The following is a 27,405-nucleotide window of genomic DNA, read 5'->3' as shown; positions in this document are numbered from 1 at the left end:
GGAATGAAACAAGGCAAAGGGAAAGAAGAGGTTATTTCCTGTTCCTTTCCTTTGGGAGGAAGCAGAGAGCCCTTACAAAGAAACAACTGAAAACAGGAGGAAAGAGTTTGAGGAATGAGCTAAAACAGGTCAAATTCACCTGAAATGAAGGACAAGGAAATAAGCCAAACATTGAACCTTCCCATTTAAATTAGGAAGATGGCAAAGTGAAAGTGGAAGGAACCAGGGCAAGAGGTGAAGAAGATCTTAGAAGTCTTTAAAGGCCGAGGACTTTCAGGGTTTAGATTGTAGTGGAAGAGAAGGAGAAAATTAATCAAGGGTAGAGAACATCAGAGCACGAAGAGTGTGAGCCATGGCTGAGCAGAAAAAGAGAAAGAGCCAGAAACTGAAAAAAGAAAGGCTGGCAGGGTGGATCTGGTGACAGCAACACCAAAAAGCTGAACACAGCACTGCTCTGAAGAGAAGATGAAAGGAAGCAGGGTAGAGGGAAAGGCAGCGATGGAAAAGCAGCAGTGCAGCACTCCCCTGGCACCTGACTCTGTTCAAACAACATAAGTTATCAATTTAGACCTGAGAAATGTCAAATAAAGGCATTGAAGCCTCTAAAGGACTCAGGACATAGACAGGGAGACCATGAAGATGCCAGAGACAGATGCATTTCTTACAAAGTGCATTTCAGAAACAGCAGGAGAAAGCAAGGTGATACTAAAATCAGCAACATGACCAGTTGAATAAGCAAAAATATGGAAGGAAATATCAATCAAATTAAGGGGACAGAAGGAAGCAGCAGCTCTTGCAAATGGATGCAGAATTAAAATTTATACTTACCACAGGAAAACAAAAACAAGGCAGAGAAAGGATCTAGCAAAGGCAATGAGAACCACTAACAGAGGATAACAAGACTGAGAAACAGCATCAGCAAGACAGCAGGAATAAGAAAAGTAAGAATGGCACATAAACAAGAACCTTTCCTTAAAGCATTTGAAAAATACTAAGCAGACAACTGGCATAGTAGGACCTCAAGGTGCTGGACTGTACCAGAGGAAAAGAGCATGACTGCAGGGGAAGGCATAAAAATTAAGACTAAACAGAATTTCAAGAATGTATTGGGTTTGTTAAACTATAGGAGAGGGCAGGAAAAGTACTAGAAGTTATAACTATGTATTGACAGTCTACAAAGCTACAAATTTATGAAAAATATATAAAAAGCAAAGATCTTTAGGCATCACTCCAGCAAGGACCCTTTCCCACGGGATAACCACGTGCTTCCTCCCTGCAGTCTTCCTCCCTGTGACAGACTGGATCGGGACTGCACTTTATCAACCCCTGCAACTGCCAGGAAACTGTCTGCTCTGCACTGGTGGCAGAAAATTAAAACCTTCCTTGGTGCTGCTTTCTCCACTCAGAATAGAAAGTGCCTTCCTCCCCATTATAAAACCCATTCCCGGCCCAGAAAAAAGGCTGGAAGTTTCTGGCAACTACAGATCTCACCACAAGAAAGCAGGGGCCAGCACAATTTATATTGTTTCCTCCTTTGCCATCTATGTGTGGGGCCCCAAAGTGATGACATTGTAGCTCAGATCCTTTAAGGCCAAATTCATAGACCAGAGACTCTCTGAAGACTGACTAGATGTCTGTGTCAGGTTAGGAGTGCCTGGAAGCAGAAATAACAGCAGGATGAATCAGAGAGAATGAGATGCTGCAGAACTGGGAGTCAGAACACTGAAGAGGGACTTTCCCTTTGCTAGTCCTGTTCATCTAAGCCTCCTGGGAATAAATTGGTATATGTGATTCTGGTGATTTCATGTGGACGGGGAATTCTAACTTGGGGAAAGCAGCACTACATCTGCTGACAACCATTACAATACTGGTGATCCTTGAAACATCAGGAAATTGTTAAGAAATAATGTCATCTGCCAGTAGAATAGAGGCATCGTAGCTGGGAGCTTGACAAAATCTGCTCACAGTCAAAATACAGATTGGACTTTGTTTTCTGAAAGTCTTGTTGTAGATCCATACTATTTAGTCAATTTTACAACCATTTTACAACTGAAGACACTCTGTGCCCTCAACCTCTGAATACAGGGGAAACCTCAAACCACAGCTCCTTTTGACTCGTAACCAAGAGGGGTTTGAAATGCTGATTCCAGAACACTGACATTGTGCCAGTAATCACTATACTAATGAAATATACATAAGTAATGCCAATCCTTCTTGCAGTTGACTAGATGATTATTGGTCTCTTTCAATTGTTTTATTCTATTCTATTCTATTCTACTCTCTTTTTCATACACGCTTCAAAACACCTTTTGGTCTACCTGTTTCGTTAAAGTGGAACCTCTGTTTTGTTGGTCACCTAATGCAGTCACTAATTCCTTTAATTCCTGCTTTCTAGGACACAGACACCAATCTGCAGCCGTGAACTGTTCTGTGGCTCTCTCCTAGAAACAGCCCTACTGCTGACAATCATCCATTGGAAAATCAGCAACAGAGTTTAAGTCAAAAGTTGATTAATTACTGCTCAGTGTTTAATCAGCTCTTCATGTAGTACTGACAAATGTCTCACAGACATCCCTTACTTCGCTCCAATGTGTCAAAAAATCCTTTTTGTTCCTTCATGCTTTTTCCCTTGGAGGTATGAAATTTGGTCTCATCCCCATTTTACAGGGAATTGAGACAGAGGTGAGGAGGAAACAATATAACAGCCAGATTTTTGAAAGCTTTCAAGTCACCAAAGAAACTGTGAAATAGTGTGTAATTTGTACATTTGAAGAGAAGAACAAGGCAAGGTCTTTACGTCTCAAATACAAATGGAGCTCTGAGAGGCTCGAGTCTGCTGATCAAAGCAGCTGCAGGAACAGCACCCCAAACACCAGGTCCCTAAACACAGGCATAAAGGTTACTTTTGGAACTTTAACTTCCCTCAGAGGAAGTTAAAGGCTCCTGTCTTGCTGTAACTCTCTGAAAAAAATCTACACTGTACAATAACTCAAACTGGAGCTCGGCCTGCTCAGAGAGCAAAAGTAAATTGAGGCAGTGTTTCAAGGTCTCTGAACAGCACATGTAACATAGCAGCACATGCAGTGTCAGTTTATCAGGAGTACCACGCCACGAATACAATCCATGTTTATTCACAAAACGCAGAGAATCACTGAATGTAAATGTAACAGATACATTTGGTAATGTGTCCTTAAAATAGGGAAAGCAGCAGGCAGCACAGGAGCTCTGGGGTAGGTGAGGAGATGAAGAGTGCTCCCACTGAGCAAATGGAAGGCAGGTGGAGGTCGGCATCCCTTGATATGGAGCTTATGAGTGTCCTCCTGCAAGGAGAAGACATCAAAGTTCTAGTAATTTTTCCAAAACTGCTGATTCTAGCAGTGCCTAAAGTCAAGCTCTTGTCCTTTGACATGAAAAGGATAACACAACTTTTAAGAAGTTCTAAATTATTAACACATAGATTTTAAAAGACCACAATATAGTGTAAAAATAAAACAGGGAAGCAAAATATCCTGGGATATCAACATACCTCCACTGGTGGTATTTCAAATAGGCATAAATTACATTTCTCAAAAATGTACGTTGGCTGTAGAGTTAATGGCAGTCATCATTCCCTCTGACAACGTGTGGCCAACCCTTCCACTATTCTGTCCAGAGCTGATACTGTAGTATCGAACAATTTCACAAGACATGTCATTTTCATCCTACAAATATCAGCACACTGGTACTTCCCCCAGATCCTCTAGTCCAAGTTCTCTGCAAAACAAAAGAACAAAAACCCCACTTTCAACATTCTTGTTTGCTACATCTCCTCAACTGTTGATTCACAAATCTACGTCCATTATAATACCATTGCAGAACTTATCCCTCCAGGCTAGTATTTTAGCACATCCATATCTCCCTTCCCCCTTCTCTACTGCAGTCTCCACAAGGCAATAAAAGAAACCACTTTTGAAAGTCCTCACAACTGTTTCCTGCACTTCCTAACTTCTGTGACAAGACAGAGGATGATTGTTTCTTCTCTCCACTTCTGACATGACTGCCATTATATCTAAGGATATCTTCTAAAATTCCTTTCCATCACTCTTTTTGATGGAGATAAGAGTCCAATGAACATCAAAGAATGAGAAAATCACAGTATTTTCTTTGACAGTAATGGTGTTTTTAGGAGATGTTTACATTCTTAACAATTACCAGGAAGCAAGTCTCCCGTGACCAGGTTCCTGTGATTGCATTCAGTGATCAAGGCCAGGTTGGATGGGGTTTTAAGCAACTGGGTCTAGTGAAAGATGTCCTTGCCCATGGCAGAGGGGTGGACTAGATGGTCCTTAAAAGTCTCCTCTAACCTAAACTATCCTGTGATCCTGTGACTGTATCTTACTAATCACAGCCTTTTTGATGACACAGAGGTATTTTGTGCAGTATTTATGTTGTACACTCACGGCTTACAGGCACATAACTTACGAGTTGTGTTGTTTGTATTTTCCTGCACCGTCCTTCGCCTGACAAGGTCTTGCCCTATCACTGAGGCCTCTCTGTGATATTACGTTACAATACAATGATTGAGATCTGAGGCTCAAACCATATGTTCTCCCAGATCAAATTCTTACTACATTGTCCTAGAATGGCAGATGAATCCAGCCCTCTACTCTTGCAGTAACGGGGAGCAACAGGACAGTATCGGTAATGCTAGAACCAAGTATTTTAGGTAGCAATCTTTTCAAGGCACAGCCCTTCTGCTTAGCAAAATACAGATCTGCAGCTGCTTCCCAGGTGCAAGTTGATACAGACACCATGCTGATAATCACTGATAACCTTCAGCTTGCACCCAAGTGGTTAAGAAAGCAGAACACCTAAGGGAAAATGCTTACAGATGATCAAGCACCCATCTTGTGTTGGTGAGTCAGCCCACAGAGAGACTCAGACTTCCTTGGTTCACCTGGAACTGAAGAGTCTTAATCCTGTGGATACACAGTACCCATCTATGGGGACAATACCTCCCACTGTATCCCCTCTCCCTCCTTCAGTGGTGCTGGTGTGTCCCCTCCCAGGCTGGGTAGCCTGGCTGTACCTCTCTCTGGAGCACTCCCTGTTCCTCATTTGGGGTTCTCTAACGTCAACTCTGAGGTCAGGCAGGCAGGGCCCCCTCCCAAACGCAACGGACTATAGATAGCTGCTGCAGCAAGTGCTTTTCATTACGTACCTCCCCCTCTCAACCCAGTGCGGGTGGGAGAGGCATGGGCCCCCGTGCTGCTCTGCTACGTGTTTTCTGTTATTTGGGGTGAGCTGCACATTCCTCACATGCTTTGAATGTCACGTGGAGCCCTGGGGAATCCTTAGAGGAGTGGGACATACAACAAGAAATCTGGAGGAGATTTCTAGCTGTGACAGCAATCAGGCTCCAAAACACCCTTCCAAACTGAGAAGGACATAGAAAATCCCATCTGCTTTCACATGAAAGCCTGCTGAAGTTGTGAGCGATTACAGGATTTTGTATCTGTGACAGCTAAGGATCAGACGCTCACAGACCCAAGAAGGGCTGCACACTGCCTTCTCATCCTTTACCCTGGAAATCTGACCTCCACTCCCTTCCTGGAGTGCAAATGTGGTACCTTGTACTAAGGACAGGAAAGTAACCTCCCAGCCTGCTCTGCCCCTACCCCTCAAAACAATTTGGGTCTGTATTAAAGCCAAGATGCCCAGTTCATGTTTCAGTGTCATCTCAGAGTTTGCAGAGAAGATTGTTATGGATATAGAAACATATGACTGAAAGGACTTCCTGGGATGGCCGGAGGCACTGACCTCAGTGGCCATTCCCCAACTTGCTGCCATGCATTTTATTCCACCACAACTTTCAGGCTGCCAGTGTAATTGGAAATCCCGCAGGTTCTGAAGGGCCAGCAGGGCAGGCTAGCATTCCCTGTAAGTTTTAACCTGCAACTAAAGCAAAATAAAATTTCCAGATCCCAGAACTACGACAAGATCAACAAAATGATGAACAGTTAAGAAAAGGGAACTTGAAACAAAGGGAAGCCTTCATGCCTGCAGAAGCTGAACATACATCTTGAATACAAACAGAAATACGGGAGCTCCCGTATTGTTCTGCATCCCGTGCTGTAACTGTGGTCGCTGTGCTGGCTACCTCAGAATCTGCCAGGAATCACCTGGAAGGCAACACTAATAAAATACAGGTCAGAGAAACACTTTCATGTGGTTGTTAAGTAGAGCACTGGGCTGAGGACTGAGCTTTATAGTCCCACTTATAAATATACATACTGACCATTCTCTTTAAAACTGACATTCTGAGATTGTAACTTAAAGTGAAATACACTAATTTGTGGATTGCAGGATGTGTAGCGACACTGAATAGAACAGCACGTGCAACACCCATGGCATCTCACATAGCTCAGACTACCACGGCTCCTCTATAACTCCCAGTAAAAGTCCTAAAGAGCACAGAGCCCCGCACGGAGCGCTGTACGGAACAGCGCACCCCGGGACAGAGCCCTGAGCCCGCTCCCCCGCCGGGGCCGCCGCCGCGCTCCGGGCGCTCCCGACGGGCGGCTCCTCCTCCTCCTCCCCGACGGGCGGCTCCCGACGGGCGGCTCCTCCCTCCCCTCCGTGAGGCTCCCGACGGGCGGCTCCTCCTCTCCTCCTCCTCCTCCCCCCTCCTCCTCCTCCTCCTCCCCTCCGTGGCGCTCCCGACGGGCGGCTGCGCTCGAGGCTCCCGCGGCGGCGCCGGCAGTGGCGGGGCAGGCCCGCGAGGGGGCGCGCGCCGCGCGCTCGGCGCGCTCTGCGTCCGGCGCGGGGCTCCCACTTCCGGTCGGCGCGGCGTGCGCGGGATGGGCCGTCGGCACCGCGAGTGACCCCCGGGCCGTGAGTGACCCCTGAGCCGTGAGCGAACCCCGGACTGTGAGCGAATCCCGGGCCCCAAGTGCGCGGGGAACGGCCCGGGAAGCCTCGGCCCAGCTGCTTTGGAGAGCGAGGGGAAGCGGAGACTGGGACGGAGGGGGATTCGACGGCGGCGGGCACTGCCGTCCCCTCCCCTCGGAGCCCTCTTGGCGCTGCCCGGCCCCGCCCTCCCGCGCCGGGCGCCCTGTGCACTTCTCGGGACACGATGTTGGTCGGAAGCGGCAGCGCCGTGTCATTGTCCCGGCAGATCCAGGGCACTGGCGGCAGCAGCGCCGTCAGCAAGTGCTCGGCGGCAGCGCGGGGCTACATCCAGGACCGGTTCCTGCGGCTTCTGGCGGGGCGGCGGCGGCGGCGGCGAGCGCCGCTTATCCACCGGTGAGGAGCAGGCACTGCGCCGGACCTTTCGCTGCTCCGGCTGCTGAGCCCCGGTGCCCGGGGGGCGTGGGAGGGTATCTCGGACTGCGGGGGGCCAGGAGTGACAGGACAGGGGGAGGAATGGCTTCAAGCTGAAAGAGAGTAGGTTTAGGTTACGTATTAGGAAGGAGATCTTCCCTGTGAGGGTGGCGAGGCCGTGGCTCTCGGGTTGCCCAGAGAAGTTGTGGCTGCTTCATCTTTGGAAGTTTCCAAGGCCAGGTTTGACGAGGCTTGGAGCAACGTGGTGCTTGGAGCACCCATGGCAGAGGGGTGGAACGAGAGTAGCTTAAGGTTCCTTCCACCACAAATCCCCATGCTCAGAGCTGTCAGTTGTGCAAGGCACAGATTCTCAAACATATTTTAAGCAAACTACACAGAGTGGCAGAATGGCAACGTGCAGTGCACTGTCTCACAGTCGTGTAACCTTGTTAGGCTGTTAGTATAATGTTACATGACTTCTGGACCAAAACTGAATGCTTTGTCCTGAGTAAAATGTGCCACCAGACTGGTTCCTAACTTCAGTGTCTAATGCTGCTGAAAACTAATTAATATTTGAAAACATACTGTTAATGTAATAACATCGATAGTTTTTTCATTAATTCCCCAGAATGTTACAATTTCCATAAGGTATTTGGTGGCTCTGGGAAGCAATATGTTTTGAATCAGTGGTGTCTGACCAGGAGGACTTCTCCAGAGCTTTGTATGACACAAGCATGTTTTAATGTGTGTTTGCAGAGGGCTCTAGGCTGATGTCGTTTTGGAATTTACATAATTCGAGGTGACTAGTTTAATGCAATCCAAATGACTGTGAATTGCCAAAGGAGTTGCATTCAGGGGAAAATCAAACAGTGGTGTTCAAGCAGAAGCTTGCAGGCCTATGAAGATGAGTGTGGCTCATCAGGAAACCTGCATTGGCTTGTCACACAACATTGGCATGCCAAGCTGAATTCACAGGGAGGGTTGTGTATTGCATTTATCAACACTGTCATCAATTTTGGGACATCTTAGACTGTCAGGTGAAAACTTTGTCCCCATGAGGCATGAAGATGATAACATGCTTGTTAAAGGGGTGATAGGAGCTGGGATATAGCCAGGTGGATATAGGATGAAACTAACTGAAAGAGAATGCCAAGAAACAAGAGGCAGCAATCCATGCCAGACTGTGGAAATGGTAAATGCTTTCCAGGAGTTAGACTGACTTAGTTCTGTTCATTCAAAAACCAAAGAACGGAATTCCTCTCCTAACTTTGCTTTTCTTCCCTTTTTTCTTCCCTTCTCGCTACATTAGCACACACTCATTAATTCTGTTGTTGCAGCATATGATTTGGGGCAGGAACTCAGGTATCAACCATCTGCATTGTAGGGGAGCATCCTCGCTGTCTGGATTCATACATTTTCAGTCAGCAAATATTTACTTATGCAAAACAGAACAGGTCCAGCTAGGATATCTGCACATTTTCTCTGGGTTACCCATAGTCCTGATGGGTAATGTGCGCACTGAGTGCAGGAGATCTGTATTTATTAGCAAGCTCTAGAGATGACAAAATCATCTCCCAGTGCAGGTCTATAAACAGGGAGTTGTTGGGTAGAAGCTGAGAGAAAAAGATCTTTATTTTTTTTAAATGAAAGTTGCCAGTGCTGGAGAAATCGAGTCCCTGGACAGTGATTACAACTGAATTTGTTCCTACAGGGGTTATTACATCCGTGCCCGTGCTGTAGATCACTGTGTTCAGGACTTCCTGCTGAAGACACAAAGCCTACCCAGGACACAGGTGCATTTTATCTGGGGCTACTGGCATTTCCCACTAAATGTGTGTAAAGTCTTTCTGGCATCTGGGCAGTAACTCGCACTGGCATCTGTTCAGATCCATTCCCATCAGGGCACAGAAATCTGACTGTCAGTACTGTGGCTGTCCATGTGTCACTTTGGCAGAAGTATCTGGGAGGGGGCAATATCCTCTGCCTCTTGCAGGAGGTTGCCTGATTTTGTCACTCTACAGATGATATTTAATATTTTTCGCACCTAGATACTCAAGATGCTGCTAGAGTTGAGTATAACTTTTTCTGATGCTTTCTCTGCAGATCCTATCTTTAGGTGCTGGTTTTGATTCCTTATACTTCCGTTTGAAGGATGTGGGTCTTCTGCGCCACACTGTGGTATATGAGGTAGACTTCCCAAATGTGGCATGCCAAAAAGCCACTCTGATCAAAAGAATGAAAGAGTTGTCAGCACTGGTGGGAGACACTGGAGGGGAAGGATTAGGTATGGCATTCATGGAAGATTTCTTTTGTGCAAAATGTTTAGAAGAAGTAAACATAGCTTTAGCCTTCAAAAAGTGACAGATTATAGTAGGGGGACTATGAAATTGTAGATAAAAAGCACGTTCATTTTATGAAAAAGTTGAAACAAATCATTTGTAAGCATTGGGAGATAACAAGAAGCCAGGATTTGTCAGGAGCTGATTATACCAAACCAAAGTCAGGTTTTTTCTGTTACAAATTCTGAAAGGGTGTGTCCAGCTTTGAGTTCACTGGTCCAAAAACAGTGGCAAACTGTAGCATGTCCAGTGGGAGGTGATGAGGATGATGAAGTGATGGAGCAGGTGATATAGGAGGGGGAGGCTGAGAGAACTGGGTTTGTTCAGCCTTATGGGGAGGAGTTTGGGAGGGAGGTGAGTCTTAACAGCAGTCTTCAGCTTACCTATTGGGAGAGGTTAGAAAAGACAGAGCCACACTTTTCTTGAAGGCATAAAACAAATAGTCAAGGGACAATGGTTGAAAGTTGCAAAAAAAAAAAGGAAATTCCGGTGATGTATAATGAAAATGTTGGGGAGGAGATTGCACCACATGAGTAGTTAAAAATGGGAACAGATTGCCTAGAAAGCAGATGGAATCTTCAGCCTTGGAGATAGAGCTTGACTGGACAAAGCTTTGAGCAACCTGATACAGATAATTGCCATGAGGAAGTATTTGTACGAGATTACTTTCAAATGTCCCTTTCACCCTAAATTATACAATGATTTATGGCCTTGATGGGTAAGAGAGAAGGTTCGACTCTTAAGTATCTTGACTGTAGTAAAACATTAGTCATTCTGTTTCCTGACTTTTTTTTTTGCCCTCCAAGGCAGGAGAAAATGAGCCTTGTGAAACTACTGCAGAATATTGTGCAAGCTGAATGCTAAGGGGCAAAAGGAGGAATGTAAAGTATCTAGGAATGCTAAGGGGCAAAAGGAGGAATGTAAAGGATCACTAGAGGTTTCTCCTGCATCTGTTTTCCTCCAGGATTTCCTGTAATGCTCTAGATGATAATGCTGTAGAAGGTGAAATGTCATAAACCTGCAGGAAACATGGGGACTTGCAATAAGATGAATGAGAGTAGGAGTTTGACGTAGTACACAGATGGTCTGGAAAACATGGAATGAAATGCAGTAGGGACATATGTAAACCACAGCATTTAGATGGTATTAATCAATTTAAAGACAGATGGAAGACAGCTATAGAGTGTGAGTTCCTGACTTCCAGGTCTTAGTGAGTAGCTCTTCCATGAACTTTTTCATGTTCTTCCTAAATCCATTCACATTTTTAATATTGGCAGAGACCTGTGGCAAGGAACTCTGTCCATACCAAGAATCTTCAAGTACTCAAGGGAAGGTGTCGGATAGTTGGAATTACCCTATTCCCTGTGTCCAGAGGTCAGGAAGGAATGGATGGACAAGTTAGAAGAGAGTAGAAGGGAACACTCTGATGGGCTTCTGCAAAAGGCCGTTTTTTGGCTCCAGAAGTGTACTTTGAGAACAGTGTAGGTTAACTGTCCTCAGGACAGATACAGTTGTTGGGTTGCAGAGACAGAGTAGGTGATTTCTAAAGGTACTTTACAGTTTGCTTTGTTAATGATGTGGTTTTGGCTGAAAAGGTCAACAGGCCATAGCTTACCATATTCTGATGGGGTACAGAGGTATAATAATACTTACAGATCATAAACTGGAACTTATTTCTGAGGATGGTGATCTGTGAGTCAGGTCCTGGTGTTTGCCAAGAGCTAGCATGTGCAGTTTCAGGACTCAGTACCATTATACAGAAATGAAATCTGTTTAACAAAAAACCAAGCCTAAGAAACCTGAGAACAGTTTTCTGATTGTGAGGGAAACCATTGAAATTATACCAAAGCAAGGGTGCTTTCTTAGCCTAAAGTGAAAGGTGTATAAATGAGAGCCCTTTAGGTTTGATTTTGAATTACAGTGGTTCTAAAAAATTCTCTTAAAGTAAATATAATAAAGTTTTCTTGTTATAGTAAGTGTAGTTCTATGAGAATTATATTATTTTTCGTAATTCTATGAGAAATCTGTAGGTGAAATTTGCATTAGGAGTAATGGAGTTTTAGATTTGCAGTTAATGGATCACATAGCACTATCCGTTCATGGGTTATTTAATGATGGGGATTTTCTTGTACCTGTTTCAGAGAAATATAGTTGATGGATGTAGCCTTGTGAGTGATTGCCTGTGGGTTTGATTTTCATGTTCGTCCCTTTTGGTCTCAGTATTGCAGCAGCACCATAGTGAGGTTGTATCATTTTTGTCTCCCAGGAGCCATTACCTTTTCTGGAGAGGATTATAAATTACTGGGAGTGGATTTATCAGAGCTGTCTGAGCTGGAGAGAACCCTGGAGGAAGCGGGACTGAACAATGAAATCCCTACCCTCTTCATCGCAGAGGTGGTGCTCACCTACATGGAGAACACCAGGTCAGCTGGATTCTCCTCTCTTACCCAGGTGGTAAAGGGAAAACAACGAGCTTCTTTCTGAGTACATCACCTTGGGCTGGGAGATGTGTTCTCTTGAAACTAAAGCCTTGGGAATTCTGTGGAGTCCCAAATAGCTCCTTACATCATCATTATGATGATGTAATTGATGTCCACACGATAGCCTAAAAGGAAGGAAAAAAAGAAGGAAAATCTGAAATGAGCAATTTTAAGGTTTTTGTTCTTCTCATGACCTGGATTGTGTGTGCAGATGGGGAGGAGACGTTCATGAGTGCCCAGCACAGCACTCTCATTTGTGTATTGCCACTTGTCAGAATGCCTTAATAGCACCTTTATGGTGTTGCAGGAAGATACACTGCATCTGTCCTGTGATGGGTGTGCCCTCAATTTAATTTCTTATGCACAATCTCCCAACAGGTCAGATGCCTTGATTCAGTGGGCAGCAGAGCATTTCCCTCAGGCATGCTTCCTGGTGTATGAGCAGGTGCACCCAGAGGACCCTTTTGGATGTGTCATGCAGCAGCATTTCAGCCAGCTGAACTGTGCGCTGCGCTCCCTGGCACAGTACCCTGACTGTGAGGCACAGCAGAGGCGCTTTCTGGGAAAGGTATGCACCTGCAGCTCAAGGGCATGCATGAAGCATGATTCATCTGAGGAAGATTGGAACACCAAGTGTTTGGTCAGTTATGGGCTGAAGCCTGAAGCAAACAGGGCTGAGGTACTGCCTTTTCTGGTAGCATGACTCATCATTAGAAGGTGCTTCCAATTGGCTTGCACCCTACTGTCTCATGTGGGCTTAATGGGTTCCTCTGTGACTTTTGATGCACTAAATTAAGTTTTTAAGAACTTTACAGATGAGAGATCTATTTTCACCAGTTTTTGGGCTGCTCTTGCTTTATCTAGACAGTCTTAGTGGCTTATGCAGGTGTTTAATTTAGGGTCTTTGTTTTCCTGTGGGAAGTGAGTTTCTATCTTTCCAGAGGTGATGACTTTGAGGGATTTGTCTTTTAGGGCTGGACTGACTGCAGTGTCATGGATATGAATGAGTTTTTCACCTGTTGTATTCCAGAAGATGAGCAGCAAAGAGTGCAGACTCTGGAGCCTTTTGATGAGTATGAGGTAACCCTCCTTTATTCTGAAGATCAGGGACCTGGCTTTGATATCATAAGGTACCCGCAATTTCTTATAGTTGCAATTCTGTACAGAGCTGCTGAGGCACATGTATTCATGGAGGCAGAAAGGACCTTGGATCAGCTTAGTTTACACAGAGGCCATGGGGAGCTCCTGGTGAAGCAGCATGGGAAGAAGTCTCTCCTTGATCTTAGAAAAGCTGCATGTTCCTTCCAGTCTCTCAAGGAGACAGGCTTGTCATAGCAAACTACTTGGTAGTATAAAAGAAGTTGTACATGGTAAAAGTTGGCATGGATTCAAGGGACAATTACTTTAATGAAAGAGAAATCCATTAAGGATTACTGAATACATAAATATACTCCTGATGTGCTGCTCCTGACTGCAGTTGGTTGAGAGCATTCCTGGGGAAAGCAAATGCACTTGTCCTGCTCTCTTCCATTTCCATAGACTACTCCATTGTTTGTCACTGTTGGATACAGGTTACTAATTTCTGATTTTTTTTTTGTCTGACTTTATACAGCCATTCCTGTATTAATGATTGAAATTCAACTATGACTCTATTCTTTGCCATTTTTATGTTAACTGCTGGCAACATTTCCAACTATTTGAAGTCTAAAAGTGAAGATAAGTGCAAGATAGTGAGTAACTTTGAGCTAAATATCCTGTGGAATACTTACTAGAAGTTTCCCGTTTGATTTTATGGTTCTCTGTTTATAATTCTAGAAATCTAATAGCTATAGTATGAAAACAATTTAATGTGCTTGAATTTATTTTGCCAACATGGTAGGAGCTGCTCTGCTATATGAATGCAAAAGTGATGACTGAAAGTGCTGGCAGATTTGCTAAGTGGTTTAGAAATGTCTGGTAGAATTGTTGTAGGCCATTGCTCATATAGTGAGAAGGTAAAGACTTGGTGAAGACAGAGGAGGTTAATGTGCGTGAGTCCGAGCTGGAAATGTGCACAGGAGTAAACGATGTGATAACAGAGAGCTCTACAATTAGCCTCTGAGAAAGATTAAGTAAGGTCCAGGTCTTATTGGAAACAAGCTTGGTCAAATTAGATAAGAAATGTAAAATAGACACCCAGTGTGGAGGGAGACCAATTTTTAGAGTAATTTGCTTAGGGACTAATAGTGGATTCTTCCATTTTCAGTATTTACATTAATTTGTGGATGTCACTTTTCAAAAGATGCTTTTTACTTCTAATATGGGTTGGGGCAGTGAAGCTGATAACATGAGTTCTTGTGCCTAAATTCGTGTTTATGCTTGCTAATCACATAGTTGGCTGAGTATATCCTAGCATGGGAATGAACACACTCAATTCCCTAACGTCCATAAACGCCAGGGTGAACTCTCGTTGCTACTGGCTTCCTGTACGTTCCTTTTGCTTGTGCTTCTGCCTCAGAATGATTCCAAGGCCAGACTGAAAATTATGTATTATTGTCCAGCACGGACCATGTTGCACCTCTGAACATTTGTGATTTCTTTGGAATCACTTATATTCCATGAAGTTTAAGAAACCTTAATCCCTCTGGTATAAAGATCTCACTCTTTTTTGTGATCAGAACTGAGAAGCATAAAGGGAAGTTGATTCCAAAAAGAAAAACCTTCGCATGCAACATATAGTTAAGCTATGGGATGCATGTTGGACACATTAAAAGTTTTTGTGAGTTCAAAGAGCAACTGGATAGGTTCATGGATGAAAAATCCATCAAGGATTGTTCAATACAAAGACACAATACAAAACTTCTTGAAGATCCCTGGGCTGTAAATTTTTGAAAGGTGGAGTGAGCAAGGTGTTTACCCACCTGTTCTTTCTCTGATTCACCCCTCTGATTTTGACCATTGCTGGAAACAGTGCTAGGCTGGGTTGGTATTTGATTTGGTCACCCTGGCTGTTTCTGCTGTTTGCTCTTAGATTTTGAGGGGGATTGTTTTTTTGTTTGGGTCTTCCTTTCTTGGTTTGTTTGTTTGTTTATTTGTTTTTTCCTTTGGGCTTGCTACAGGAATGGCATCTGAAATGTTCTCATTACTTTGTGTTGGCTGCATCAAAGGGGATGGAACCTTCCTGGACTCCGTTGTTACCCAGTATGACAGGTACACACCAAGTAGTTTTCACAGTGTTCTTTTATCTCATGCAGGCTTCTCTGAGAGGTTTTAGGAGACATTGAAACCCTGGGAGGGGCGGATGGGGTGCTGCTGTCTGGTAGCTTTCTTCACTCCTCCACAATGGTTCTGCTGTCTAAAGCAAGGCCAGAGCTGTGGTTCTGATCACTTCCATTCTTTCAGTTTATTGAACCTCCCAGTCTGAACAGCTTGTCATTTTTTCATACATGAGCTCCTCCAGTGCATGGCTGCAATGCCAGCCTACCCTCCTGTTTTTGGGATCTCCCTTTCAAATTTATTCCTGGTTGCCTCCGTACATGGCTCTCTGAACCACTCTCTCCTTCCAGCTCCAAAAAGGTTGTTCTGTTTTCTTTACTGCCCTGTCCAGCAGACCACTCGGAAGTCTGTCATGAAGCTGTGCTTTGCTTTGTTATCCCTTGTGGGTGCAATTGCACCTGTAGTATTTAAATCTGTATGTCACTTCTTTTAGATGGGAGAAAAGTGGTACAGCTGGGGAAAAGGCAAAACCAAGATTGTGTTTCTGAGATAAAATTATTTGGTGGCAGTAGCAGTCCAAGAAATTCCTGGTTTTGTCTGTTTGTTTCCTTTTTCAGCATAGAAAGCAGAAGGTTATTTATAACCTGTTTTATACCACTAGTCTTCACAGTACAGCACCACAAGTAGTTCTAGCTTCAAGAGAAAGTTGAAATCTGTGTTCTAGGGAGCAAGAAAAGCAGCTGAAAAAGGATAGGGCGGGATGGCCATTGAATCCATGTGTTGTGTCTCAGCTGCATTTGAAAATGTAGTGAAATTGAAGCTAAATGAATGCGGGTGTGGTTTAATGTACTGTGTGATTGCTGCTGGTCCTTAAGTTAAATCCTTGAAGGCTCCTAAAGGCGTAGTATCTATCCTTAAATTAAGAAAAACAATCTGACATTTGCTTCATGGTTTTTATTACAGTGAAGACATTTGATTCGTTAGAGACAGGAATAGGGTCTTTCTGCTGCTGTCTCTGTTGTATTCAAAACTGATAGCAAAAGCCTTCAAAGTCTGGTAAATTGTCCATGCTTAGATATTTTTTACTGGGAATGCAAAATGTATGTCTCTAATAGCAATAAATGCCCCAGTTATCCTCTCAGACGGACTTGGGTCCCAGTTCAAGAGAGTGCAAGTACTAAATCTTCCAAAGAAATCGTGGTAAGTATATTTTGTGACATGAAAAAACTCCTCCGTCTTTAAATGATCAGTCTGTAAAAAGGCATTTAAGCCCAAAGAGATGAAATTTCTTACTTCATCAAATGATAAAGTAGGGTCTTGTACAAAGCAACGATCAGTACAGGAAATTTTTCTGATTATGGCATACAGAAAATGGACTGCAAGCTGCTCCTCCTGCACCTCATCATCTCTTACAACACAAGAATAAAGACCTTGATTTAAACAGAAGGCGCAGATTCCAAACTGATTAAAAGAAAACAATGTGTACAGTGTATAGGTGAGCCAGAGTCCTGTGCTAAAAGTTTGTTTCATGCTAAGAGATACAATATTTAGAGAGAAAATATTTAGATAACTGGAAATACTGTCCTATAGTAGGACCATTCGAATTAACAGATTATTTATCATGCTTCAGAATGTTATTTCAGTGCGTCTGTGAAGATAGGATCAAAGTCTGGCAAGAAACTTTGAAATCAGCTTCCAGGTGTTTCTCCTTTTTCTGCTGTTCTGTGTTGTTTGTGTAGCCAGATATGGTCTTAATCAGACAGGTGGTCCTTTTGAAGGTAGTGCAGTGGTTTATATCTTGCTGCAGCAGTTTAGGACACTGCAGTCTCTTGGCCAGTCTTAGGTCCACCTCATGAAAGCAGTCTCAGAATTGCCAGGAGCTGAGTGAGCAGGGTAGAAGTTACAGTTGGTAAAGTAGTAGTTTTAACCATTACATCCTGATTTCTAGGGCATTTCAGATTATCTGTGTGCACTGTCAACTTACTTCTCAGTTTTTTTCTTCTTGAAAAGATGAATGGTCATCTTGAAAAGATGGCGTGCTTAATCTCTTACTTAAAATGTAGTCCTTGGTTTGTATTTGTGCATAAGTTCTTTGTTTCTCTTTGGCTTACAGTTCCTCGTCATGCTGGTCCTGTTGGGATGGCTGGGAGTGTCCCTGCAGCAGTATGTGCAAGGCTCTCAGGAAGTCCTGGCCTGAGACGTTACGGTCACCACTCCGTTCTTATAAAACCCGGCGTGATTCTTACCACGGGAGGCTTTGGGGAGGAGAATGGACAACACTGCCGCATGAGAAATTTCCATGTGCTGAGTAAGCTTGCAGGCTACTGGAAAGCTGTCTGTGTGACACAGAATATTCCTGATAAAAGATGGGGTGAGTTCCCATACTGATGGCAAGTACAAGGTATCTTTGTGCTAAAAGTGAAGGAAAGTCTAGTGAAAAAGTGATGTCATGGCACAGTGATGCTGGCAGTCACAGAGATCTGAAGGTTCTGGTTGCTAAATGCTGGATCCTGCCCTTTGGTCACCACAGCTCCATGCAGCGCCCCAGGCTGGGGGCAGAGTGACTGGAAAGCTGGAAAAGGACCTGGGGGTTCTGTTTGACAGTGGCTGAACATGAGCCCAGGTGGGCAAGAAGGCAAATGGCCCCTGGCTGCTACCAGTCTAGTGTGGCCACAGGCCCAGGGCAGTGATTGTCCCTGTCTGCTGGGCACTGCAGAGACACCTCGAGTGCCTTGTCCAGTTCTGGGTCTCTCACAGAAAGAGGGACATTGAGGGGCTGGAGTCATAGAATCATAAAATGGTTTGGGTTGGAAGGGACTTTAAAGATCCTCTAACTCCAATCCTCTGCCATGGACAGGGACACCTTCCAGTAGACCAGGTTTATCAGAGCGTGGTGTAGAACACTTCCAGGGATGAGGCAGCCACTTCTCTGGGCAAACTGTGTCAGGGCCTCACCACCTTCACAGAGAAGAATTTGTTCCCAATATCCCATCTAACCCTGCCCTCTGGCAGAGGGAAGCCGTTCCCCTTGTCCTGTCACTCCAGGCCCTTTTCCAAAGTCCCTCTCCAGCTCTCTTGGAGCCCTTTTAGACACTGGAAGGGGCTCTGAGATCTCCCTGGAGCCTTTACTTCTCCAGGCTGACAGCCCAGACTCTCTCAGCCTGGCTCCAGAACAGAGGGGCTTCAGCCCTGTGATCAAGCTAGTAGACTGAACTTTTTCCAACAGCTCCATGTCTTTATTGTGCTGGGGGCACCAGACCTGGATGCAGAACTCCAGGTGGGGTCTCAGAAAAACAGCTTAGAGGGTGAGAATCATCTCCGTCGACGTGCTGGCCACCCGTCTTTTGATGCAGCCTTGGACATGGCTGACTTTTGTGCTGTGAGCATGTACTGCTGAGTCATACTGAACTTGTCCACAAACGCCCCCAAGTCCTTCTCCCCAGAGCTGCTTTTTGATTCTCTGACCAGTCTGTATTTGTGCTGGGATTGCCTCAGTTTAGGTGCAGGACCTGGCCCTTGGTCCTGCTGAACTCCATGAGGTTGGCACAGTCCCACCTCTCCTGTCCAGATCCCTCTGGATGCCCCTCCCTTTCCCTGCAGCGCATGACCACACCAGACAGCTCCTTGTCATTGGCAAATGTGCTGGGGGTGCCCTCGATCCCACTGTCTGTGTCACCTACAAAGATATTAAATAGTGCTGGTCCCTCTGGAGACCTGAAGAGCAGCACTCATTACTGGTCTCCACTTGGACCCTGAGCTGGTGACTGCAGCTCTTTGAGTGAGACCATTCAGCCAATTCCTAATCCACTGAATGGTCCATCTGTCAAATCCATGTCTCTCCAGTTTAGAGACTGGTTGCTGGGTGGCATAGTGTCAAATGCTTTGTACAAGTCCAGGTAGATGAAATCTGTTGCTCTTCCCTCATCCACCACTACTGTAAGCCCATTGTAGTAGTGCTGAGGGAACTGGTGGGGGGAGGGCTCAACCTGGAGAAAAAGAGGCTCAGGAGGAAGCTTCTCACTCATTACAACTACCTGAAAGGAGTATGTAGCCAGGTGGAGGTCGGCCTTTTCTCCCAGGGGACAAAGGACAGGACAAGAGGAAATGGCTTCAAGCTATGCCAGGGGAGGTTTAGGTTGGATATTGAGAAAAATGTCTCTAAGTAAAGGGTTGTCCATGCCTGGCACAGGCTACCCAGGGTAGTGGTGAAGTCCACATCCCTGGAAGGATTTAAAAGCCATGTGAAAGTGGCACTTGGGGACATGGTGTAGTTTTGACCTTGAGAGTGCTGGAGGAATGGTTGGACTTGATAATCTTTAAGGGTCTTTTCCAACTAAAATTATTATAAATTTCTTGGAAAAAGCATCCATGTGAACCATGACATTTTGTATCTCCACAGGTGAGAGGTTGTACCATACTGTGTCTTGTCTCTCAGACACTCTGGCCCTGGTCGTAGGAGGACGAACATCCCCATCGAGCGCAGGCTTGGGAATGTTGTGGCTAAAGTTCCCCAAAACTTGTAATGCTTCAGACCCAGATGACGTTTCAGTGAAGCCTGTAAGTCTGCAGCCTGCTGCTGAAGCAGCAGCTTCACGTTGGAGACACAGCACAACTGAAATGACATTTAAAGGTAAAAAGCCTGGAAAGAGTGGAAATGGCTGTAGGTATGCAGGATCTTGCACTTGACCTTGTTGAACTTCATGAAGTTCATACTGATCACTCCTCAAGCCTGCCAGTAGGAGAGAAATTAAGAGGCTTTGAGATCTCTTCTTGACACTTGAAATATGGTAATTTTGAATTTCGCTATCTACATCCCCAGTGGCAAGTAGGATTGAAACCTGCTGTAATCTGCTGTAATCCGTTCTGGAAGACTGATTCTAGGAGATCATCTATGGCTGAAGTTTTTCATACTCGATCATGCCAGAAATAAGTTTTGCTCTCTCTGAAGGACATTTTTTTAGGGAGTAGGATCCCTAGCTCTTTATCCAGAGGTCCTTCAGAAGAAATGTTACTTTTCTAGTAGCAATTGACAAACACTCAGTAGTTGTGAACGGCTCTAGAATTAGGTCCTGCAATAGCAAGCTGAAGGTTGATCCAGTAAAAGATTCTGGTTGTAAGGGGCAAAAACTTAAGCAGTGGCATTCAGGAGCTGAAAGCTAAGGTTGCCATTCCTGCAGCTGGCAAGCAACCCTCCAAGGGGAGCAGAAGGGAATTGTTAAGCAGTTGTTAGTCTAGTCTGGAGCACACTTTCCATTTGTGGAGCAGTCTTTAATTAACACTGTAGCTTCCAGTCAGAATTTTATATCAAAAAAAGCAAATGCTAAATGGGTAAATAAAATTTTGTTAATAATACATTGGGGTTTGTCTTCGTCAGGCTGTATTGTTTCATCTTATTTTTGCCTTGATACTGCTTTGTAGCTGAAGAAAGTGATCAACACTGGTGTTACCTGAATCAGTGAAAGGACAGGGCATAGTGCAGTGAATGCATGTCCTTGACATCTACCCAAAGTACTGTTGCACCCTTTTTGTCAGCTTCCCTTCTATACAAACAGAAATTTTTGCTTTTGTGACATACCAGATTCTAACTTCTCTTACAACCTGGTTGTCTGTTTCCACAGGTGAGCAGTACCTGTTTGTGTATGGTGGCCGCTCTGCTCTGGAGCCTGTGCTCGGGGATTGGTATTTCCTGCACACTCCAGAACTCTCCTACACTGCGGTGAGAATGTACTCCATGGTGATTAGAGTTAGAACTGACTTCTAAACATCCAGCCTTTTATTCTTCTGTGGAGAATACAGTCTCTACAGAATAGTGGAGGTTGGAAGGGACATCTGGAGGTCATTAGTCCAGCACTCTTGCTTAAAACAGGTCTAACTAGAGCAGGTTGCTCAGTATATTGTCCAGGTGGGATTATCTCCATAGATGGAGACTCCACAATCTCTTTGGACAACCTATTCCAGTGCTTGACCACCCTGTTAGTACAATATGAGGGGGTTTTATGTTTAAGTGGATTTTTTTTCTATGTCAGTTTGTGCCCATTGCCTCTTGCCCTGTTGCTGGATGCTACTGAGAACATACTGCCTCTGTGTTCTTTCACCTCTCCCATCATGGACCTGTCCAGCTGTGTGCTGGCCATTTTTACAGAACGATACTGTTAGAGACAGTATAAAAAGCTTTGCTAAAATCAAAACCACCTCCATATCTGCTGGTTTGCCTCAGTCAACTAGATTGCTGAATGTATCATAAAAGGAAATTGAGCTAAAGAGGACTTACTCCCTTGGTTCCTTACTGGCCACCAGTCTGATGTAACCCTATTTATTATAACTCTTTGAGCCCACCCTTGTACATAGCACAGTTATAGGATGAGAGATGCATAGTTGCAGGAGGTCACAAGCTAAACATGAGTAAGCAATATCCCACTGTTGTGGGAGGCCAACACTGTGTCTTCAGATACGTACCCAGAAATGCTATCTGGTAGACACATGAATTGCTTCTTTTATTTTCTACAATGTTCCTTATCTCAGCAGAACTACTGTAAAATACCCAAAGCTGATTGCTGAAAAAGAGGTGGACAGGGTGCCATACAGCTGTATAGAGGTATGCAGCAAGAGTGACCAGGCCACATACCTCACAGGGGAAGGTTTTGAAGGACTTCTAGCTATTGAATCTGGAGAATGTTCAAGATAGAAATAAATCTTCTAATATCTAAAATACTGTTGCAGAGAAGACAAAAATTGTTCTCCATTTTAACTTTGAGTAGTACAGGGAATCAACGGGACACTAAGGAAAGCTATTGATCTTGAAGCTAGCTGAGTCTGCAATAGACTGCCTAAAGAGGTGAGAAATTCTTGTCACTGCAGACTTTTGGAAACTATTATATAAACATCCATCCATCCAGGTGATAACAGATACAGTTTCATTTCTTTTAGGGGAAGGTATGGGCCAAGTGGCCTCAAAACTCTACCACTTACTTGCTGTGATATTCCTTTAATGCCTGATTGCACTTTTTTTCCTTCAGTGCTTGCACTAAAGGTTTTCTGTCTGGATTTTAGTCCGGCAGTTGAGCTTTTATCCCACTCTGTGGTTTGAACAACTGATCACCAGCTTTGCTGGTCACTGCATTAGTCTACGTGTTTGTAAACAAACTTGTAGTTCCCAGGTGTATGTCTTGAGCAGAAAGCAGCATGCAAGAATACAGATAAAGTTACCTCTAATAAATGTGTGGAAATAAACCCTCTAAAGACTGATTATATTAAATGTACTAAGGGCCAGAGGTAGTGTAAATGGAAGCACTTAGCGGTCCCTAGAGGAACATATGGAGAAGGTTGGGTGTCAAAAAACTCAATCACAGAGGAAAAGGTCATTTAAAAGCCTGGACATTAAGCAGACACTTAGCTTGCCAAACTTCAGCCTTGTGTTTTTTTTAGATTGCTGTTGAGGGTCCAGTCCCAGAAAGCCGCCACTCTCACAGTGCCTGCAGCTGGGAAGGAGGAGTGCTGATCGCAGGAGGTCTGGGAGCAGCTGAGCAGCCCTTGGGTTCAGTTTTCCTTCTGAGGGAGCTTGAACATGGCTTTCAGTGGCAGACAATAGAGACACACCCTCCTCTTGTCCCAAGGTAAGCAGAAGGCATTCATAGCATCATAAAACAGTTTGATTTGGAGCGACCTCTTAAGGGCCAACTGATCCAATCTTCCTGCCATGAATAGGGGCATCTTCAACTAGACCAGGTTGCTCAGAGCATTCAGCAGAGAATCTTCAGCCTGTGTCTACCAGCCTCCCTTGCTAATGGAGTTCAATCTCATTTTGAACTCATAGGTATTCACATACTGCACATGTGCATGAAGGAAAGCTTCTGCTCGTTGGTGGAGTATGGTTTCATGCATCCTCTGTGCCAGGCATCACTGTCATTGACTTAATGACTGGTCTCTGCTTGGACTATGTGGTTAATGTGGTAAGTACTGAAAGTTTTCTTTCAGGGTAAGCAGTGTCCTGTGAAGGAACGAGGTAACTTTACATAGAAGAAGGATCTAATTCCAAAGTGCTCTTACCCAGCACGGAGAACATAGCAGCATTAAGAGAGGGAGAGATGGAATGTGCAGAAGACTGGAGCACATGGAGCTGCTCTGTTTCAGACAAGGGGCACCAGAACTGAAATGGATGCAAGCATAGTCACTTCAGGATGTCTGTGGAGGAAGGGAATAGATAAACCAGAGGCTAAGTTAGTGTTTATGGAGGTCTGTGGTATAATTTCATTGAGAACTTCTTGGTGGCAACTGCAGTGTGCTATAGCTGCTGCCTGAAATATGAGAAAAAAAAACAGCATGAAAATGCTGGAAACTCCACTGTAACATAAAAGCTTCCTGTAAGGATGATTGAACCAGATTGCTCAGAGAGGCTGTCGTGTTTCCATTATTGGAGATATTTGAAACCTGACTGGGCAAGGTACTGATAAGCCTGCTTGAGTTGAGCCTGCTTTTGAACAGGGTGGTTGGACTGGATGATGCTCGGAGAACCCTTCCAACTTTTAACTATTTGGTGGCTTTCTTCTATGAATCGCTGAAGAAACAGTCATACAGGTGGTGTCACACAGCAAGGTTTTGGCATACTCTGGATAAAGCTTGGTCTACGTCTCTGAGTAGCTCTCATCTCAGGTAATACTACCTGGAGTAAAAGAAAGACATGGATCTGTTGGAGTAAATCCACAGAAGGCCACAAGGTCATCAGAGAGCTGGAGCTGATCTCCTGTGAGGATGCACTGAGAGAGTTGGGGTTGTTCAGTCCATAAGAGAGAGAGAGGGCTCTGCGGAGACCTTAGAGCCTCTTTCAGTACTTAAAGGGGGGCTTTTAAGAAGGGTAGGGACAGACTTTGTAGCAGGGCCTGTGTGATAGGACAAGGAGTGATGGTTTTCATCTAAAGGACAGTAGCTTCAACTAGGTATATGGAAGGAATTTTTTATGAAGAGTATGGTGAGGCACTGCCAAAGGCTGCCGAGAGAAGCTGTGGCTGCCCCATACAGAAATGTTCAAGCCCAGGTTAGATGGGGCTTGGAGCAGTGTGGTCCAGTGGAAGTTTGTCCCTGCCCATGGCAAGGGGAGTGGAGTGAGGTGGCCTTTTTAAGGTCCTTCCATCCCAAACCATTCAGTGATTCTATAAGAACATTTCTGTTGCTTGACAAGTTTTTATTTATCTTTTATGTAAAGCAACAACATTCTTTTGATAACTGTATACATTGAACCTGTCATTGGTGAAACTGGAATTTGTGACAGGTCAGTTTTTTATAGTGGATGTGTGCATCTGGTTGACCTTGCAGCATTTTGCTGAGGGTATAAAGCATGAAACATGCTTAATTGTAGCTTAGTTTTCAATTATTGTCTGTAGCAGAAATTATAAGTGGCCTCATATCCTTTAGATAAAATAGACTGCCCTTGCTGGACAGCAGTGAGGATGGGTGCAGTGATAATGAAGTTGTATCTAAAAGAATATAACTCTCTTGTTTACATTGAATAAGCGGATACAGATTGATTGGTATCTTCCTTTGCTTATGAGCTGTTTGTTTTGACTTAACGTGAAACTCTCTAGGCTTTTGAACCTACCAGTTACATAGGTAAGCTGTGGAACTCCTCGCCACAGGCCATGAATACCAAAGATTTACATTGAATCAAAAAGTGACTGGCTACCTTCTTGGGAGGAAAAGCATTAAGATTCAGGGAGTACAAAGACATTTTCTCTCATTAAAAAAAATCACTGAACTGCAAGTTGGTGGGTGGGTATAGTAGAGCAGTACACCTCAGGGGTTACTTGTTCCTGTATTCTCTATCTGGTTTTGCCCACATTCATGGGTGGTACGGTGGACCATGTGAAGTCCTGTATGTTCAACATCTCCTTTCCTTTTTCAGGAGCATCTGGAGTGGCCATTAATGCTACATAATCATAGCAGTGTCTTTCTGCCAAATGAGAAGGAGTTGTTGGTTATTGGTGGTGGTGGAAACTGCTTCTCCTTTGGGACACACTTGAACCCAGAGCCTGTCGCGCTGAGCCTCAGCAGCATCCTGATCAGTTGCTGAGTGGGACCTAGCAGGGCTGAACCATGCTACTGTGCTGTGGGGAGACATCTATTCACTATAGGTCCAAAAGCAGCACAGTGTTTCCACAAAGGTTTTGTATCCAGAATGCGTTTGTGAAGGTGGGATCAGGAGGGACAGTTACAGCAAGGGATTCACACCTGTCTCGGTTTTGGAGACAAACCTCCAGGAGAAAACACTCTGGAATGAGTGTCCCCTCCAAAGGGAAAAGGGCCTCCCCTTTTCCTCCACCAATAAGACAAGTGGGTCACAGCAAGTGAAAATGAAAAAAAAAAAACCCAAACAAACTGTTTATTAACACACACGCAAAACAGGGTAGAACAGGGTTAAAAAAACCCCAAACCCTCAAAATACAACAAATTCCCGGAGAGGGAACAGACACCCGGGCTTGGACCAGCTGGGGCCACCCCGCGGGCTCCCCGGACCAGCGAGGAGGGAAGGGAGGCAGTGAGGCAAGGGGAAGGAAAGGGAAAAAAGAACAAGAAAAAAACTCCACAGAACCTTTTCCCAGCTAGCTGGGACATAAAGGAAACCAAAAAGTAGCACAGTGCTCCCGGCACACCTCCTCCCGAGCCCTGCCGAGACCCGTGGCTCCGGCCCCGCCCCCCGGGTCCATCGTAAAGAAACAGCGTCCTTGGGCACTGAGCGGACGGGTAAGGAATAAAGCAGCTTCATAACGTCACCCCAGAACAACACCTCACTGGCCTTTGCTTTTTTACAGCTCTTTGTGTTCTGTAAATAAAGTACCTCAAAAGCAGCTGGCAGCAGTAGTCCTTAGAGGTGAAGAGCAGTGTGGTTTGGGGTTGGAATGCACCATAAGATGATCCTGTTCCACCCCCTGCCCATGGGTAGGGAAACCGCTAGATCAGGGTTCTCCAAGCCCCATCCAACCTGGCCTTGAACACTTCCAGGGATGGGGCAACAACAGCTTCTCGGGGCAACCTGTGCCAGTGCCTCACTACCCTCACAGGAAAGAATTTCTTCCCAATATCCGATCTAAACCTGTTTTGTCTCAGTGAGAAGCTGTTCTCCCTTGTCCTGTCACTCCAGGCCCTTGTAAATAGCCTCTCTCCATCTTTCTTGTTGGCTCCCTTCAAGTCCTGCAAGGCCACAGTTAGGTCACACCAAAGCTTCTCTTCTCCAGGCTGAACAATCCCAATCTTCAGCCTTTCCTCATAGCATAGTGATGCTCCATCCTTTTGATCATCTTGGGGTCTCCTCTGGACTGGCTCCAACAGCCCCACATCCTTCCTGTGCTGGGACCCCAGAGCTGGAGGCAGCACTGCAGGTTTGGTCTCACCTGAGCAGGGCAGAAGTGCAGAATTCCCCTTCCCCTGCTGCCCATACTGTTGGATCAGCCCAGCACACAGGGCCAGGGCATGTCCAGGCTCTCATTCACCAGCACCCCCAAATTCTTCTTGGCAGGGCTGTTCTTGATCTCTTCATCCCCCAGCCTGGATTGATGTAGGGGGGTGTTCCTGGTCCACATGCAGCGCAAACACTTGGTCTTGTTAAACCTCATGAGATTCCCACGGCCTCTTGTTGAGCTTGTCCAGGTCCGTCCTGGGTGGCATTTGGTCCTTCAGGATGTGGAGCTGCTAGAATGAATCCAGAGGACCCCACAGAGATGCTCGAAGGCTGGAGCCTGTCTGATCTGGAGACAGGCTGAGAGAGCTGGAGATGTTCCAGCCTGGGGAAGAGAAGGCTCCAGGGAGACCTTAGAGCCCTTGACTTCAAGAGAGCTGGAAATGGACTTCGAACAAGGGCCTGGGGTGCCAGAACAAGGGGGAATGGCTTCCCTCTGCCAGAGGGCAAGGTTAGATGGGATATTGGGAACAGATTCTTTGCTGTGAGGGTGGTGAAGCCCTGGCACAGGTTCCCCAGAGAAGCTGTGGCTGCCCTGTCTCTGGAGGTGTTCATAGCCAGGTTGGATGGGGCTTGGAGCAACCTGGTCCAGTGGAAGGTGTCCCTGCCCATGGCAAGGTGGTGGTTGGTACTTCCAACCCAA

The 27,405-nt window shown here is 45.1% G+C and overlaps 1 protein-coding gene and 1 long non-coding RNA gene across 2 annotated transcripts; one reads left to right on the top strand and one right to left on the bottom strand.

The window, feature by feature from the left end:
* Positions 1–3,115: 3,115 nt before the first annotated feature.
* Positions 3,116–4,846, bottom strand: LOC116438847. The gene is made up of 2 exons (XR_004237950.1): positions 3,527–4,846; positions 3,116–3,320 (listed from the first exon to the last, which is right to left on the bottom strand). It is a non-coding gene; the product is annotated as an uncharacterized LOC116438847 (long non-coding RNA).
* A 2,172-nt stretch (positions 4,847–7,018) lies between these two features.
* Positions 7,019–25,640, top strand: LOC116438846 (tRNA wybutosine-synthesizing protein 4-like). The gene is made up of 13 exons (XM_032097851.1): positions 7,019–7,284; positions 9,014–9,095; positions 9,406–9,586; positions 11,908–12,064; positions 12,500–12,689; positions 13,094–13,201; positions 15,220–15,310; positions 17,430–17,687; positions 19,716–19,946; positions 20,935–21,032; positions 22,742–22,929; positions 23,130–23,265; positions 25,212–25,640. The coding sequence occupies exons 1-13, from the start codon at positions 7,115–7,117 to the stop codon at positions 25,377–25,379; spliced, it is 2,058 nt and encodes a 685-aa protein (XP_031953742.1). The 5' UTR covers positions 7,019–7,114; the 3' UTR covers positions 25,380–25,640.
* Positions 25,641–27,405: the final 1,765 nt, after the last annotated feature.

The sequence above is a fragment of the Corvus moneduloides genome, unplaced genomic scaffold, assembly GCF_009650955.1.
Source record: "Corvus moneduloides isolate bCorMon1 unplaced genomic scaffold, bCorMon1.pri scaffold_133_arrow_ctg1, whole genome shotgun sequence".
NCBI classification, from domain to species: domain Eukaryota; kingdom Metazoa; phylum Chordata; class Aves; order Passeriformes; family Corvidae; genus Corvus; species Corvus moneduloides.
The sequence above is the reverse complement of the archived record's forward strand: the minus strand, read 5'-3'. Positions and strand labels throughout refer to the sequence as shown.

What these genes read in the sequence shown, in the direction of transcription:
- LOC116438846 (XM_032097851.1), top strand. Translation starts at nt 7,115, where the DNA reads ATGTTGGTCGGAAGCGGCAGCGCCGTGTCATTGTCCCGGCAGATCCAG. An exon ending in AAAGCCTACCCAGGACACAG is followed by an intron (nt 9,096 to 9,405) that starts GTGCATTTTATC and finishes CTTTCTCTGCAG; the next exon opens with ATCCTATCTTTAGGTGCTGG. An exon ending in GTTGTTACCCAGTATGACAG is followed by an intron (nt 15,311 to 17,429) that starts GTACACACCAAG and finishes TTTGGCTTACAG; the next exon opens with TTCCTCGTCATGCTGGTCCT.